This window comes from Hipposideros armiger, unplaced genomic scaffold (assembly GCF_001890085.2).
Source record: "Hipposideros armiger isolate ML-2016 unplaced genomic scaffold, ASM189008v1 scaffold_380, whole genome shotgun sequence".
Classification (NCBI taxonomy): Eukaryota; Metazoa; Chordata; class Mammalia; order Chiroptera; family Hipposideridae; genus Hipposideros; species Hipposideros armiger.
Window position 1 is genome coordinate 849,147 of NW_017731730.1, and position 15,097 is coordinate 864,243.

General features: G+C 55.0%; 2 protein-coding genes across 5 annotated transcripts in view; one reads left to right on the forward strand and one right to left on the reverse strand.

The window, feature by feature from the left end:
* TTC21A (tetratricopeptide repeat domain 21A) overlaps positions 1–784 on the forward strand; it is a 34,057-nt gene extending 33,273 nt beyond the window's left edge. The window contains exon 30 of the mRNA XM_019662741.1: positions 8–784. The gene's annotated coding sequence lies outside the window, so the exon portion shown is untranslated. The remainder of the gene's footprint in view (positions 1–7) is intronic.
* Positions 785–3,062: 2,278 nt separating this feature from the next.
* On the reverse strand, positions 3,063–15,040 carry CSRNP1 (cysteine and serine rich nuclear protein 1). Of its 4 annotated transcripts, none has more exons than XM_019662794.1 (5): positions 14,852–15,040; positions 8,274–8,523; positions 6,138–6,388; positions 5,322–5,636; positions 3,063–5,225 (listed from the first exon to the last, which is right to left on the reverse strand). In XM_019662794.1, the coding sequence occupies exons 2-5, from the start codon at positions 8,482–8,484 to the stop codon at positions 4,245–4,247; spliced, it is 1,758 nt and encodes a 585-aa protein (XP_019518339.1). In that variant the 5' UTR covers positions 8,485–8,523; positions 14,852–15,040; the 3' UTR covers positions 3,063–4,244. The 4 variants fall into 4 exon arrangements, with proteins under 4 accessions (XP_019518339.1, XP_019518342.1, XP_019518340.1 ...); XM_019662797.1 differs by lacking the exon at positions 14,852–15,040 and adding an exon at positions 9,374–10,413; XM_019662795.1 differs by lacking the exon at positions 14,852–15,040 and adding an exon at positions 8,871–9,354.
* Positions 15,041–15,097: the final 57 nt, after the last annotated feature.

Here is a 15,097-nt window from a genome sequence, read left to right on the forward strand (position 1 = left end):
CCGGTAGTGGCTCCAGACAGGAGGACCCGCTGCACAAGGTCCCCAGAGCTGAGGCGCTGTGTGACAGACACCATCATCCTGCAGGCCACAAGGGTCATTGGGCCACTCTGTCCCATGCATTCTGCACCCTCCTCTCCAAGTCTTCAGCTGGCCCCTGCCAGTCCTCACGGGTTTGGGAGAAACCTGATTTCCCTGGCCTGGTGCACGGGGATGCGTCCCAAGAAAAATTAGTTCCCACTTCAGCTTTTGTGAAAGGCACTGGCCAACTCACGAATTCATCCTCCAGAAAGCCTCTTAACACCTAAGGGGACAAAAGCAGTGGTCCCTATTTAGATGCATAATGTTAACTGTAACTGGCAAGAGGGTGACAGAGGTCACCTTTGCTGTGCTCCCCATGCCTCTCTTCCTGTTTTTCAGGATGGCAATAATGGGCCAGCCTGACCTCAGGGGAAGGAACTATAAACTGGGAGTCAGGAGATCTAGCATCTCCCTGTGTGACCTTCCCAAGACCTTTCCTTCCCCTTGCTAGGGCTCAGTGCCCCCATCTGTGACAAGAAATTAGATGACATCTGTGTGTTCCCAAATCATGGTACAAATCCCTGCCAGTGATGTTCAGCAAACATGGTGAAGTTGAATAATTTTGTGTTTAAATATTTTTACATGATGGGGAAAAATAGCACAACAAACTCATGAATCGTGGGTGTTGTTACACAGAGTGGCTCTAACTTTTAAGCATATTGATATAATTGATATAAAGTAAAATACTTAGTATCAGTAGAATGCAGATATGGTGGAGTTTTCCAGAGAAGTTGTCTGGTGGCTAAGGTTTGGGAACAGTGAATGGGCGTAAGGGTCGCTTTTAGAGCAGTCCCACTTGCCCTTGATGGCTGCTGAACCTTGTTTTGATAGCATACTGTGGTCACTTGGTGTGAGTCAATGATCTGGAATGCTTTCCCCAGGTCACTACCATCATCTTATGGAAAACCAGTCCTCTTTATTATAATGCACTTTACAACCCAGTTTCTTGGGGCAGGTTGTGCTGAGAAACAGGTCTATCTGTATGGGCAATGATGCCGTAAGGATTGTGCATTAATCACATTTTTACTGCTGTAAACCTGAAGTTGTCTTCATTTATTTAAAAAAAAAAGGCCAAGAAGTGACTCCGTGGCTCTCGATGGGCAGGCTCCATCTCAACCATGGGCTGTGTCCATGGCGTAGGAGCCTCTAGGGTCTTCTAGCCAGGGGGTATTTGAGCTGCTGGGGGCTGCCACCCAGACTCCAGGCGAGTCAGAACAAAGCCTCGCAGCCCTCAGAGAGATCCAGCTTTTGGATGGTGCATGCTGAAGCAATGTGTACAAAAGGATTCCCAGGGACCAGTGAGAGGGGAGACAGGACAACTGGATGTACCAGGGTAGTCCACCCTGAGAAGCCTAAGACCAGGCTGTCCCTGCCTCAGCTCCTTACAGGGACAGGCTGCCCCACCGTAGGCCAGACTCCAAGCCATGAGTCCTCTAGTGGCCACTGAGGATATGGCCATGTGGCCATGTCCATGCATGTCCAGAGGCAAGAGACAGATACCTACGAGTTGACAGAACTGGCAGGGAAACAAAAGGATAATATGTAGAAATAGAGGCAGAAACAAGGAAACAGAATGGAAGTCACAGACATACACACGAGGCTTGCATGTTTCAGGCACTCTTTTTTTTTTAAGATTTTTTTATTGGGGAATTGGAGGAGGGCAACGGTGTTGGGGAATTAGGGAAGGGAAACTGCCAAATTGTTGTCCTTCAGTCTTTGTTGTGGAGGGCGCAGCAAGCTCAGCTCCAAGTCCAGTTGCGCCGCTTAGTTCAAGGTGCTGTGTTCAATTAGTTGCAGGTGGGCGTAGCCACCATCCCATGTGGGAGTTGAACTGGCAGCCTTGTTATTAAGAGTGCATGCTCTATCCCCTGAGCGGCAGCTCAGCTCAAGGTGCCGAGTTCAGTCTTTTTTAGTTGTGGGCGGGAGTAGCCCACCATCTCAAACAGCCAACCTTGTTGTTAGGAGCTCAGGCTCTCACCAGCTGAGCCATCCTGCCACCTGTTGGCAGCTCAGCTCAGGCGCAGCTCACTGGCCCATGTGGGAATCGAACCGGCGACCCTGTTGCTCAGAGCTCGCATTCTTGAGCAAGCTCTTAACCAACTGAGCCACTTGGCCAGCCCCTCAGGCACTCTTTTAAGAGCTGTGTACCTATGAACTGAACAAGCTTATAAGGTGAGCAGTGTTATTTGCACAACATTGAGGACACCCAGGCAGAGGGAAAGTAATTTGCGTAAGTCACCTTACTAGGTAGTAGAAGAGCTGGGGTTCCAACCTGGCACTCTAGGTCCATGCTCTTAACCAGTGAGCCAGAGATGAAATAAGGTCGTCCAGCACCGACCAACAGAGACAATTAGAACAAGAAAAGGAGACCCAAGTCAGGTCTTTTTGGTCCCCCTCCCTTGTGCAAATCATTATTCCTAAAGGGGAGGCCGACCTTGCTCCTCAGGCCCCCAGACAGGCTCACCAGGGCAGACTGCAGCCTGCTGCTCTGGCCTGCAGCCCAGGCTGCCCGGGACAGGACAGACAGGTCTGGCTGGTGCCGGTGGATGAACTTCTACAGCTTCTGGTGCTCAGTGCTCAAGTCCCCAGGGATTTGGTTGGTGCTCAGCCCCACGCAAGGCCTCCACCAGGGGATTGGTGAATTCATCCTCCGGGCCAGGCCCCAGCTCGGTGCCGGTGAGTGGGAGGGAATGTACCCTCACCCATCTAAGCGGACAGCCTGTCTCAGAAGACTGCTCTGCTGCTGTCCCGCTACCACCCCAGGAGACGACTGGGGAGAGATGGGTTCATCCAAAGGCAATGCTGCTCCACGTGCCCGTCTCCAGGCTGACTGGCCTGCATGGAAGGAGGCCCAGTGCGTTACGCCCCCAACTCCTATCTCCAACGCCAGCTTGGTGTCCACACTGCTCTGCAAGGCCTATCTCCCCCTCCCTCCTCAGGGCGTATGTGTGCTCCCAGGCGTCCCACAAATGCAGACCATACCGTTAAAAATAGAGCCTCTTTATTGGTACCTGTAAGTCCAGGTACAAGGTGTTCCCACAAGCACACAGGCTGGCAAGGCCTCCTGGGCAAGAGGGCAGGCCCACAGCCCGGGCTTCTTGGCACAGACACAAAGAAAAACGAATAAATTATCATTCTAATACTAAGGGACAATATAGAAATTATAATACAAAATTCAATATCAGCAAATGATGGGCATAAAAGCCCTAAGGAGCCACCCCTTGCCCTGGCCAACTGGCCTTGGGGGCACAGACAGGTGGGCTGGGCTGGAGTGCAGTGCCCAGAAAGCCCTGAGTCGTCAGGGGCATGCTGTGGGCCCCAAGGCAAGCCCTTTGCCCTCTCTGGGCCTCCCACTTCCCCCACTACATTGATGGGCTAAGAAGAAAGGCTGTGGCCTTTGTGGGAGGGGAGAGATGGGGCAGAGGACAGGAAGTAGAGGGGGCTGAGCCGGGTAGAAGAGGGTTTTGGTCGCGATTGGTCAGCCCAGCCCCTCCCCTGCCCAGACACTGTCCCGGGTCAGCCCCTGCCTGCTCAGCCATCCGGAGCCAGGCAGCTGCCACAGTAGACGTAGGGCTCGAATCCACACCTGGTCTACGCCTAAGACCATGTAGGGCAGGGCTGTAGGACTACAGGGCAAAAGGGACTCATGGGGTCTGTACCCCACTGACCCCAGCATTGCCCACCAGCTACGGAGAAGCCTAAGCTGCCTAGTCTCCAAATAAATTATGGAAATAAATTATAGTCTTCACAGTCCAGAGGAATCAGCCACCCAGGGGGCCACGACTCAGGGTGGCAGAAGCCGGAAGTGGCTGATTCCAGCCCTGTCTCACTGTCTTTGGGCTAAGAAGTATCATACAAGACCAAAAAGGGATCCACAAAGCTCCAGGGGAGCCCCATGTAGTCCTCCTCTTGGCATGCGCCATGGAAGTGGAAGAGACCGTGTGGGCATGGGGTCGGGGGTGCTGAAGGGGGAAGTCCCCTCGCCCCCTCTCTTCAGCACAGAAAGTTAAAAAAATAAATAAATCCAGAGTGTTGCATGAGAATTAGGAGTGTCCACATGGGTGAGTCAACCAATGGGAGATGGTTACATCCAGTCCCCGGGGAGCCCCCAAATTATAACACAGCAGCAACAGGGCTCTTGGGGCTGGGGAAAGGCACCCTAGTCCTCACACAGGCACAGGTTCCACCAGAGACGCTGGGGCAGTGTCCTCAAACAACTGGCTGTCCATGAAGGGAGCCAGGCCCTCAGCAGGTGGCTCGGACAAGCCCATGATAGACTCTAGGAAGCAAACATTGGCGTCCCAAGGCGGGGAAAAGGCAGGAAAGGGAAAGTGGGGTGCCTCAAGGTTGTCCAGGCTGTCAGACACCTTCCGAGAGGTGTAATGAGGCCCTAGACTGTAGTCTGGCAGGGCTTGGAGCAGCTCAAAGGAGTCGCAGGAAGACAAGCTGAGGTCCACTGAGCTGCTCTGGCCAGCGTCCACGCTGGGCGGCACGGAGGTGCCAGGGAGGCTGCCTTCTCCCAACCCTTCAAGGCCACCGTTTAGGAAGCAGCTGGCATCCAGGTTGGCATTTTCATCCAGGATGCCTGATGTGAGGCTAGAGTTAGAATAACTGTGGGTCCAGCTAGCCAGGCCACCAGGGTCACCAGTACCGAAGATATCAGCTAGGTAGAAGCAGTTGAGGTTGTCGAGGTTCCCCACACCCCCATCCTCCTCTTCCTCCTCCTCTCCACCCAGGTCAGAGTCACTGAAACTTAGGATCCGCTCGAGGCTATCATCATTCACAGCAGGCTGGAAGCCAGGGCCAGGCAGGGCCGGGTGGGCAGGGCTGTCAGGGGCCTCGCTAGCACCCGATGCTGTGGAGCAATCAGTCATGTCGCTGCTGCAGCTGTGGTCTCCCAGGTCGCTGCTCAGAGAGGGGTCGGCCAGTGGGAAAGTAGGGGCCAGGACCTGCTCACCAGGGCTGGATGGGCCACCCTGGACAGGGGCCTCTAGCTCCCCAAGGCTCTCAGCCCCTTGCTCCAGCTGCAGACGGGTGAGCGTGTGGATGAAATGGGTCCGAACCCGTTCCTGATTGAATTCCACACGGCCCTTGGGGTTCTCACAGCCCTCCTTGCAGCAGCCACAGGGGAACGCCGTGTGGTCCTTCTGCAGAGAAAGCAGAGGCATGAGTGAGGATCCTTTGGCACCCAGAGAAGCCGCCCAGCTTAGGCTCCCCTTCCCTGCCCAGTCCGGCCACCGTACCTGGCACTTGATGCCTGCCAGGCTGCAGCTGCAGGTCTCAGGGTCACAGACCCCATCGCAGCGACAGCCACAATCCTCCCGGAACTGGCGCAGAGCCTGCAGCTCCCGCTTCTCCTCCCGATCAATCCTCCGCACACCGGCAGCCCGGAGCAGGGCCCGCCGCTTCCGGGCTGGGTAGGGCTGGAGGAAGGTCATTTCCTCCAACCGGCCACTGGTCACAGCCGCTGCCAACTCTTCTTCTACGGAGGCATCATCAATAGTGTCTACTGTCAGTGGCAGGCCAGCCTCCGTCTCAGGTACCCCAGACTCTGCAAGCTGCATCCACGAGAGAAGGAGGGACGTAAGCGGCACAGACATGTGGTCATAGTCCCCACTGCCATCAGTCCCTAGACAAGCCCTCCCCATGAGCTTACTCTGGGCTGAGCGCTACCCTAGTGACTGGGACAGCCAAGAACACTGCCCTCAAGACATTTGCAAAGAGATTTCCTGCTCATGCCATTCCCCAGTTCATGGGCAAACGCCCTCCCCAGCCAGATACCCCAACCCCCAATGTCCACCCATTCTCCATTTCCCTCCCCAGTGAGGTCAGACAGCTTCAGGCACCATGCCCCCAACTCCTGCAGCAAACCTGATCCTTTGCACACCCCACTCTGTCTGCAGATAATCTAAGCAACAGACTCTGACCAAGCAATTACTGGCCCCTTTCCCTAAGTACATAACGAACAACCCAGCACCCACCCATGATGCCCCTCCCCTCAAGGCTAGGACTTCAGGAGCTGCCCTACTGTGTGGGCCTTGGAGCGGAGTCTCCCTCACCTTACATCGCAGCTTCTCCTCCTTCAAGCGGAGGCGGAGCTTCTCACGCCGTGCCCGGGCTCGCTCCTGGGCAAACTCGGCCAAGGAGAAGTGGCGGCTAGCACTGTGGTGAGGGGCCATGCCTAGGGTGCAGCCACCACGGCTGGGCACGCTGGTGAAGCCTTGGCACCGAGAAAAGTAGAAGACGGTGATGCCATCGAAGGCTATGCGGCCTGGGCGCTTCCGGGGAGCCCGCTTCAGGATCGAAAGGGCTGGAAGGCAGACACGGAGAGGGCAGGGCATGAGTTCTCTGTGAAGCACAGCACAACCCCCTGGACGATGAGGCTAAGCTGTCTCTTCTGGTACCTCCTCTGTTCTCCCACCCCAACAAAGAAATGGATCTGAATTTAGGAGCCAGCTCAGCTAGCAGTGAAGATGGTAAAACCGAACACCACCTCTACGCCAACACTGCCTTATTGTTACTTGCCAGTCCAAATGAGAGCACTTGTGAGAGTCAACATCTTCCCCATCTTTATTAGCCATTTACAGGTCCCTTGTACAGTTTTTATAGTTTTTTTTTTTTTTTTATCAATTTGTAGGACCTCTTTATATATTATATTAGAGACGTTAATCATCTGTCTGGCCTGCGAAAATCTTTTAATCTTTTATCTCTGTTCATGGCATTTTACAAAATAATTTCTAAGGTTTATGCAGTCAAAAATATATTGATCTTTTCCTTTATAGCTTGTGTTTTGCAACAGGCTGAGAAGAAAAGCCTTCCTTTTATAAGTTATTGGTTGTATGTATTCAATACATAGACTGGTATATTATTGCTTTTTATTAAGTTGAACCATATGAAATTACCATAAAACAGTTGAATATTGGCAATTCCATATAACTCAACTTTATATATTAATTTTGTTCCCAACTACCTGAGGGAATTCCCTTCAAAAAGGTTTTCTGTTCATATTCTTGAATTCACCAAGTAGCCGGCCAGCCACCTGCAAATAATGGCCATTTTGCCTGGCCCCAGCGCAACACGTAAAACTCTTCCTCTCTTTGGGAACGGACTTGGCTAGCACTTCCTGAACAATGTTAACCAACAACGGTGACAGGCAGCACCCTCATCTTGTTCCTGACTCAATGGGACGGCGTCCAGTATTTCCTCACTAATCAGAATCAGCTTTTGGGTTGAAACCAATTTTTTTTTTTAACCATTTAAGTAGAATTCACTTATTGCCTATCTTACCAAGAGTCTTACCTAGAAGGAACATTACATTTGGTCAAATATTCTTCCAGCATCAAGAGCTCTTATATTTTTCCTCCTCTCACATAGTCATTTGGGAAACTACAAGGTTGGGTTTTATAATAGTAAACCATCCTTGTATTTCCAGGGTAAACCCAAAGGAGTTTAAGTCCATTAATATGCTGTTAGATTCTACGTGCTAAAAATCACACTTTTTATGCAAAATGCACAGATATATATATATATATAATGCACATATAAACTGACATCTTATCTGTGGTATTAAAATATCATGTAGGGATAATTAGGAAAAAATGTCTAAAAAGACTCCTTGGTGTGTGTGTGTGGGGGGGGGGTCAGGAGGAGTGATAATAAAAAGTAAGGTTGAGAAACACCGCTCCAGGGCAATCTTTGTTAGTTTGGAATCAGAATTATACCAGCTTGAAAAAATAACTGGGAAAAAACTTTCCACTACGTTCAGGCAAAGCCCAACAGCATTTTGACAGGAGAGGGACCGGCTTGACAGGCCTCTCAGCGGAGAAGTGTGGGGCGTGGGACTGCAGCAGTGCAGTTGGAAGGACAGGGCGAAAGCTGGAGAAACGAAACTGGAACAAAAGGGAGGGGCCAGGGTGGGAAGGCAGGGGGCCATCTGAAGAGCTCCATCCTGAACAGCATGACTCCGAAGCAGGGGAATCCTAAGGTCAAGGGTGAATCTAGCCAAGTGCCTCTGGACATACCCGAATAACCACTGTATTCCAGGAAGTGGACAAGGTGGGGAGCTAAGGAGGGGAGCTAAAGCCAAGGGAACAATGACCTCCAGAGGCCAGAATGGCTTTGTCACAGGCCTCCTACATTCACCTTCAGGAAGGAAGAAGGGGTTTGGTGGGGTTCCCAGGGGAGTAGGGACTCACGGGTAAAACTTCGGGGGCCACAGATGTCACGGTCAGGCAGTGGCTTCTGATCCCAGGGGTTCTCCTCTTCTGAGTCCCAGGCTGTGGAGACTGAAGAGCTTGGGGAGCAGGAGAGAGAGCAGTGACCCGAGGAAGACAGAGAAGAGGATGAGCAGAGCGAGGAGTCGTCCTCCTCCAGCTGGTCAAACTTCCTCTTCCGCAGCCCGGTCATGGTGGTGCAGGGGTGCTCTGGGGTCTGGGCACAGATAGCCTGGATGGAAAGGAGAAAGCTCTCATTGGTCTCATTGGCAGCCCATGGTCATCATCTCTGCCACTTACATCGGGGGCATCCCAGGCCCCTGCTGCCCCGGGCCCTGCAGGAGGCACATCTCCAGGAGGCTTCTTTGCATAAGACGGAAGGAACACCCAGGCCCAAACCCTCATGCTGGCTCTTGCAGTCTCCCACCCCCTCTGCCTGAAAAAGCCTTCCCAGGACACTGCCAGGCACCTTCCCCACTACCTCCTACAATCCACCTACACACACACACACACCAGACCGACAGATGGACTGACAGACCTCGGCTCATTCCCGGACAGGAATCCTGGGGGCTGACTCACCGGCCGGGTGATTCACATAGCTCGCATCTGTGTGCCTTTGTGTGTGTGAGGCCCTCTGCGACAGGCTGCACAGCCCTCATACAGTGGCTCTGCTTCCTCCTCCTCCTCCTCCTCCTCCCCTCCAAGCACACCCACAGGCACGGGGCCCAGCTGCGGCCTTCGCTCCAGGACCAGGCGAACCAGGACACTCCAGGAAACAGGCTGGCTTGGACACTGGCTCTGATTCCCAGACCCAGGACTTTCCGGAACCCCTCCTCTCCCGTGAAGGAGCTGCCCAGACTTTCCCTCAGAAAGCCCCCGCCCTGCAGAAGTCCCCTGCCTCCAGGCCTCACTGTGGGACCCAGAACCACCTAGGTGTCAGGTCTCTTTCACATCTCCTGTTTGATCTGAAAAACTCACCTACAGCTTGCCTTCTACTCCCAATGTCTAGCCCTGTTTGTTCCAATTAACTTCCTATGGAAATTATTTTTTCCCCTGAAAAAAAAACCTCTAGTGAAACTGACCTGCTAAGACAATGTCCCACTCTCTCCAGTCTGTTGGTGACTTGGAGCAACCCAGGCCACACCACTCGTGCCTGCCCCTTGAGGGTCTCAGCCCTCTCTGGGAGGGCAACCCGACTCCCACAGCCTGGCTGGCCCCATCCAAGTGGAGTGGAGGGGACTTGGGGTTGGTTCCTTCCCCTAAATGCCACAGCAAATAGCAGTCTCTTCCACTGCTTGGGAATCTCCAAAGGACTCAGTCCTCTGGGCTGAGCACAGATACCTTGTCTCTGCTGGTCCTGTGGCACTCTGGGCTGGGCCCCCAGGAGGTCACCAGGAGGAAGGGGAAACGATGCAGAGGCCCCAGTGCTGGGGAGCCCCTCCCCCACTGCCATCACAGGAAATGAGCGAGAACAGGAAAAACCAAGCAGAAGGCTGCTGATCTCCCCTCCTCAGGTGTCCTCCCGAAACACGGCTTTCCCCTTGGCCAAACCTCCCACCAAGTCCCTGGATCCTAGACCCGGAGGGTGTGCTGTCCACTGACTTGATCGGGTAGACTTGTTGGATAGAATTCATTCCAGGGACTGCCTCAAGAGAAGCCAAAGATGTTCCCCCCTCCTTGCAAACTCTCCATGCTGCGGGGAAGGACACACAGGTGTTTCCGGGGGCTGCTCAACGGGTAGGTTCTCAGGCTTGGTACCCCCCTCCCAGGGTTAAACCACAAACAAAAACAACCCAGCTCCCAGCTGACCTGCAGGATCTCCCAGGAGATGGGGGAACTCATGACCCAGAGCCAGGCATACGCACATATACACACATGCAGACCAGAGGCTCAGACACATACACACACGAACAAACCACACCCCGGCATGCTGTCCCCACCACAGTCCCACTAGGAGAACCCATCCTTTCCCAAGCTCCAGATGCTGACTACAGGGTGCCGAATGCCTCCCGAATCCCACACTCCAGCCTCAGACACCTCCCCCCAAACCAAATGACCACTTGGTATTTCTGCCTGGCTGTGCCTTAGAAACATCAAATCCTGCAGGCCCCAAACCGAACCCCTTGTCTCTATTCCCCAACCCCCCACCCGCGCCATCTGTTCCTCTTCCTGTGTTCCCTATCTTAGTAACAGCACTGCCACCCACCCAGTTACTCAAGCCAGAAACCTGCAGTCATCCTCAACTCTTTTCTCCCTCTCCCTCCATCCACAAGCTAGTCGCCCAATCCTGGAAGTACACATTAGCTCATGTAATCTACGTAAGGCCAGGCTCAGGCTCATTAGGTATTACGGAGGCCGCCCAGCATAGACCCTTACGTAGTTCCAGGACCCAACTGCCTGCATTTGAACCCTGGCTTGGCTCTTAATGGGCTGAGTGACCCTGGGAAGCTCCGTCACCGCACTACTCTCAATTCTTTGTCTTCAGACCTCACCGGGTTGGGAGGTTTACATGAATCAATACACGCCAAGTTCTTAAGAACAGTGATAAGTGCTTAGTGAATGTGTCATTCTACACTGTGAAAAAGAAGAATGGGCTCCCGGGTACACACAACACAGATGAACCTCACCGATAGAGCATGTTGGGTAAAAGCAGCCAGACGCAAGCATACAAGTGAATGAAGCTCAAGAAAAAGGCAGATGCAGCTGTGATGGTACAAATCAGAATAGTTGTTGGGGGGCGGGGGAGGGGGATGACGCAGTGCGGACAGCCTTGAGGGAGCCTTCGGCAGGGCGGCGGGGGTCAGAAATGTTTTATCTCGATCTGGAGAGTGATTCATTCCATGGGTGTCTAAAATCATAACAACCATCTAGCTGTTCATGTAAGGTTCGTGTACGTGATGTATTTTCTGTATGTCACGGGTCCTTTTAAAACTTCATTACCCTTATGTCTCTGTCCCTACTGCTACTACCCATGTCCCCTGCCTCTGCTCCGGTCCTCTCCCCGTAGCCTTTCTTTACCCTGCAGCCAGAGTGATCTAAGTGAAGCACCGATCTACCTGCCACCCCTTTGCTCAGAATCACTCCGCATCTCCCCTTGGGGGCGCTCACCCCTAGAATCAAGTCCAGGATTCCACGAGAGGCCGAAGCAGGCCTCTCATTCTGCTTCTCTCCCCACCTCGCCCCACTTACTTTATACTCCAGTTGAACCTGCAATGCCCCTAATGGCCATGACCTGCTCACCTCCTGGCCTTTGCACAGCTGGAACCCAGCCTCACCGCCACCCCTGCCCCTTTAGAAATCATCTCCAAGAGGCCCTCCCTGAAACCCAACTCTGCCTCACTGACTACATGCCTCTATGGGCTCCCATGGGCCCGGGGATCCCCTATCACAGCCCTTACCTCCCCACCCTGCAACGGCCTAACTGGAGGCTGAGGTCCTCTCTGCTTGGCTGTCACTGTGCCCGTGCCTAGAACAGATCTGGCATAGAGTAAGCACCTGAGGACCATCGGAGGTAGGCAGGTGGGCGCTTCATTATCATGTATAAACACAGAAACAAGATTTAAGCATATGAAGTCTCTTGGAGGGGGTGGCCACTGATCAGTGTCATCTGCTCCTGTCACAGTTAAGGGTGGGGGTGGGGTGCGGGGCACATGCCTGCCCATCCCCCAGTCTGAGCAAGAATGGTACCCAGAAGGGGGTGGCTCTGGGGGCAGGAGAACGCTCAGGCTGCAGGCAGGTGCCAACACAGGTATCTCTGGCTCTCTGTGCCTGATGAGTAAACAAATGGAGATGTCAAGGAAGCAGGCTCAAGCCAGACACCTTAGTTCTGCCTCAGGGATATCTACAGAACGGGAATGTAACGTGCGAGGTGGACCCAGGGAAGCTATGGGAGTGCAGCAGGTTTTGTGAGGAACCCCAGCACGATCTGCAGACCCGGAATGAAATGTCCTCCCTGATACTCCTTTGGGGGAGTGGGAGGGGAAGAGCCACTGTCCCACCTGGGAATCCGGAGGCGGAGAGAAGCAGGAGATGAGACAAAAAGACGCAGCCAGAGACAAGGAGAGGCCAAGTCAGAAAAAGGAATGAAACACAGATAGTGGAAGAGTCCAAGAAAAGTGTCAGACAGTGAGTCAGAGGGTGGGGGAGGGGCCCGCAGCAGCTACCCAGGAATCAAGATCCCGACTGACTGTGGCACTGTTCCCAGGGTGAGCACAGCCCCCCTCCTAGGGTCCTGGAGGAAGGAAAAGCAATTCCCAGGAGCTGGCTCAGGCAGAAACACCATACCCCCAGGAGCCCCGGAGACAGGCCCTGAATCAAAGAGAACCAGACTTCTTCCGGGATCTGCGGGGCCCTGAGAATCGGGACCCTGAGAATCAGGACACCTTCCTGCCACCAGGAGCTGACAGCCAGGACAAGGGGGACACACCTCCCTACCCTATGTGCCACAACCATTTCCACACTCAGGCCATACTACGTGAACCCAGGGAAGGCCACCTCATCCTGGGCACCAAGCCAACAAAAGCTATTTGGAGGTGGGGGGCAGGAAGGGGACACCTCAGGGCCTCTGGGAAGTCACACCAACTCCTCTGTGCACCTCAGCAGTCCTATCGCCCCAGCCTCCAGCCGGAGCTAGTACTGGGGAGGGGGTACCTTCAGCGCCTCCATCCAACTCCCAAGAATCTGAAGAATGTGTCCTTTCACCTCTGAGCCCCAGGCCTTGGCCAGGCTGGGTCAGTTTCCCCCAATACCTGGGGTCACATGACCCCAGGCCCTCAAGAACTACTTCCTGGGAAAAGGGGAGGGCACCTCAGAGCACCTTGGGCCCCCACTGGGATTGGCTGGAAAAACAGCCTAGGCAGCCCAGAGAGGGCAGACAGGAAGCCTTGGCACACCCCTCCCCCACCTCTCCCTCTGAAAGTGATCCCGGCGGGGAGGAGACAGTTCTTCAGCCTTGGCCTCCAGGGCCTGGCACTGGGTAGGTGCCAAGCGTTTGCTGGCTCCATGAGGCAATTGCTTCTGCAGCAGGGAGACTGCACCTGACAGCAACGGCTTCCTCCATCCAAGGGAGGCCTCCTTCACTCTCATTCATTCATTCATTCATTCAACAAGTGTTTATTGAGCTCCTATGACGTGCCAAGCACTATGCAGGCACTCGGGCATCCAGGGAGCAAGACATACACTAGTGCTGCCCCTTGAAGCTTTGAGTTTAGCGGGCAGGAGTGTAATTATAAAGTCTGCAAACCCTGCTGTGTGCTGCCATGAAGGGTCGAAGGGGTAAGGCAGGCGAGGTACAGCTGAGGGTGAAGACAGGTCAGTTCCAGCGAAGGGTGTGGGAAGAGTTCCAGAAAGGGGCACAGCAAGCAAGAGGGACTTGAGAGAGGGTCCGAGTGGGAAGGGGCAGGGGTGGCCTGAGGCAGGGTCTTCGCAGCCTGAGAGCACAGGAAGCCACAGCAGGGTGTAAGTAGGGAGTGACAAATACCAGATTTGCATTTTTAAAAGATGGCTCAGCACCAGGACAGGAGGGGGTGGGACTGGTTAAACCCTGCTGCCAGACTGAGAGATGACAGACAGGACAAGGGCACAGGAAAACGGGGAATGGCCTCGGTGACCTCAGGACATGGAACCCACGAGGGCAGTGATGTCACGGACTTGGGGGTGAAGTGATGAGTTCCCCTCCAGAGGGCTGAGACATCGGTGTGGAGGTGTCGAGTGGGCAGTGGAGCCGGGGAGGGACCCTCTGTGTCAGGAGTGTGGGTTAGTGTGTGACTGTGCCGGGGAGCAGGAGTGACTAACTGAGTGACGGGTTGCTGTGGAGTGGGCATCTCCATAGTGCACGTCTGTGGAAGGGCCCCCGGGGAGGGGAAACTGAGGACCGGGAGGAAGTACATGCTGGAAAGGGTAGCAGAAGTGCGTGGGAGAGAGCCTACGTGCGTCCGAGGGCGCCCGTGACTCACAGCTGTGGTCTCTGAGTGTGACGGCGACTGACAAACAGGTGAGCGTACAACACAATCCCTCCTCCTTCCCTCCTTCCCGGGGCGCGCGACTCACGGAGCCTCACTCCTGGCTCATCCCGCCTTGATCCCCGCCTCCCAGGGGGGCCGGGCACGCGCGGCGGCCCTGGTACCCGCCCCCAAGGGGGAGCCCGAGGATGAAGGCGACAAATGTCACCTGCTCCGGCCACGCGAGGAACTTCTGAAAAGTTCTCATGCAACTGGGTCAAAAGGAAACTCGTGCGTGGACACACGCACTCCGTCACCCCGCCACCAGCGTACAGCCCCTGCTCGGTCGCCATCCTCACCGGGGCTCGGGGCGCCGCGACTTCTTGGGGTGCCGGAGGCTGGGCGGGGGAGGGGAGCGGTAAACCTGCGCCTCTTGTCTCCCAGCCCCGGACCCCGGCTGTGGCGCGCAGGCACCGGCCCAGCTGGGGTGTCCTTGTCCCCGCGTCCGCTCAGGGTGGCGGGAAGGGCAAATGGCAGGGGCCAGAGGAGTAGTGTCACCTGCGCGGGACACCCCCTCCCCAAAGTCCCGTCCAGCGCAGCCCGGACTCTCTCAGCGCTTACCTGCGAGCCAGGCGCTCTCCAAGGACGCCGACACGACCCGCGTCCCGGCCAGGGACGCCCTCCACACCGCGACCCCGGGTCCGCTCGGCCGGCAGCAGTCGGCCCAGCCGCCCCTCGGCTCTGCGCGTCCGGCAGCGGCGGCGGCGGCGGGAGACTATCTGCGCAGCCCCGCCTGCCGCTCCGCCCTCGTCGTCAGTGGAAAACTCCGGGGCTGGTCGCGCTGACGCACGCCCGGCCGCCCGCCCG

Coding starts and splice junctions, on each gene's coding strand:
- CSRNP1 (XM_019662794.1), bottom strand. CDS start 8,484: ATGACCGGGCTGCGGAAGAGGAAGTTTGACCAGCTGGAGGAGGACGAC. Junction 5,637..6,137: donor AGGAGAAGCTGCGATGTAAG/GTGAGGGAGACT, acceptor TCGTGGATGCAG/CTTGCAGAGTCTGGGGTACC. Junction 5,226..5,321: donor TGGCAGGCATCAAGTGCCAG/GTACGGTGGCCG, acceptor CTTTCTCTGCAG/AAGGACCACACGGCGTTCCC.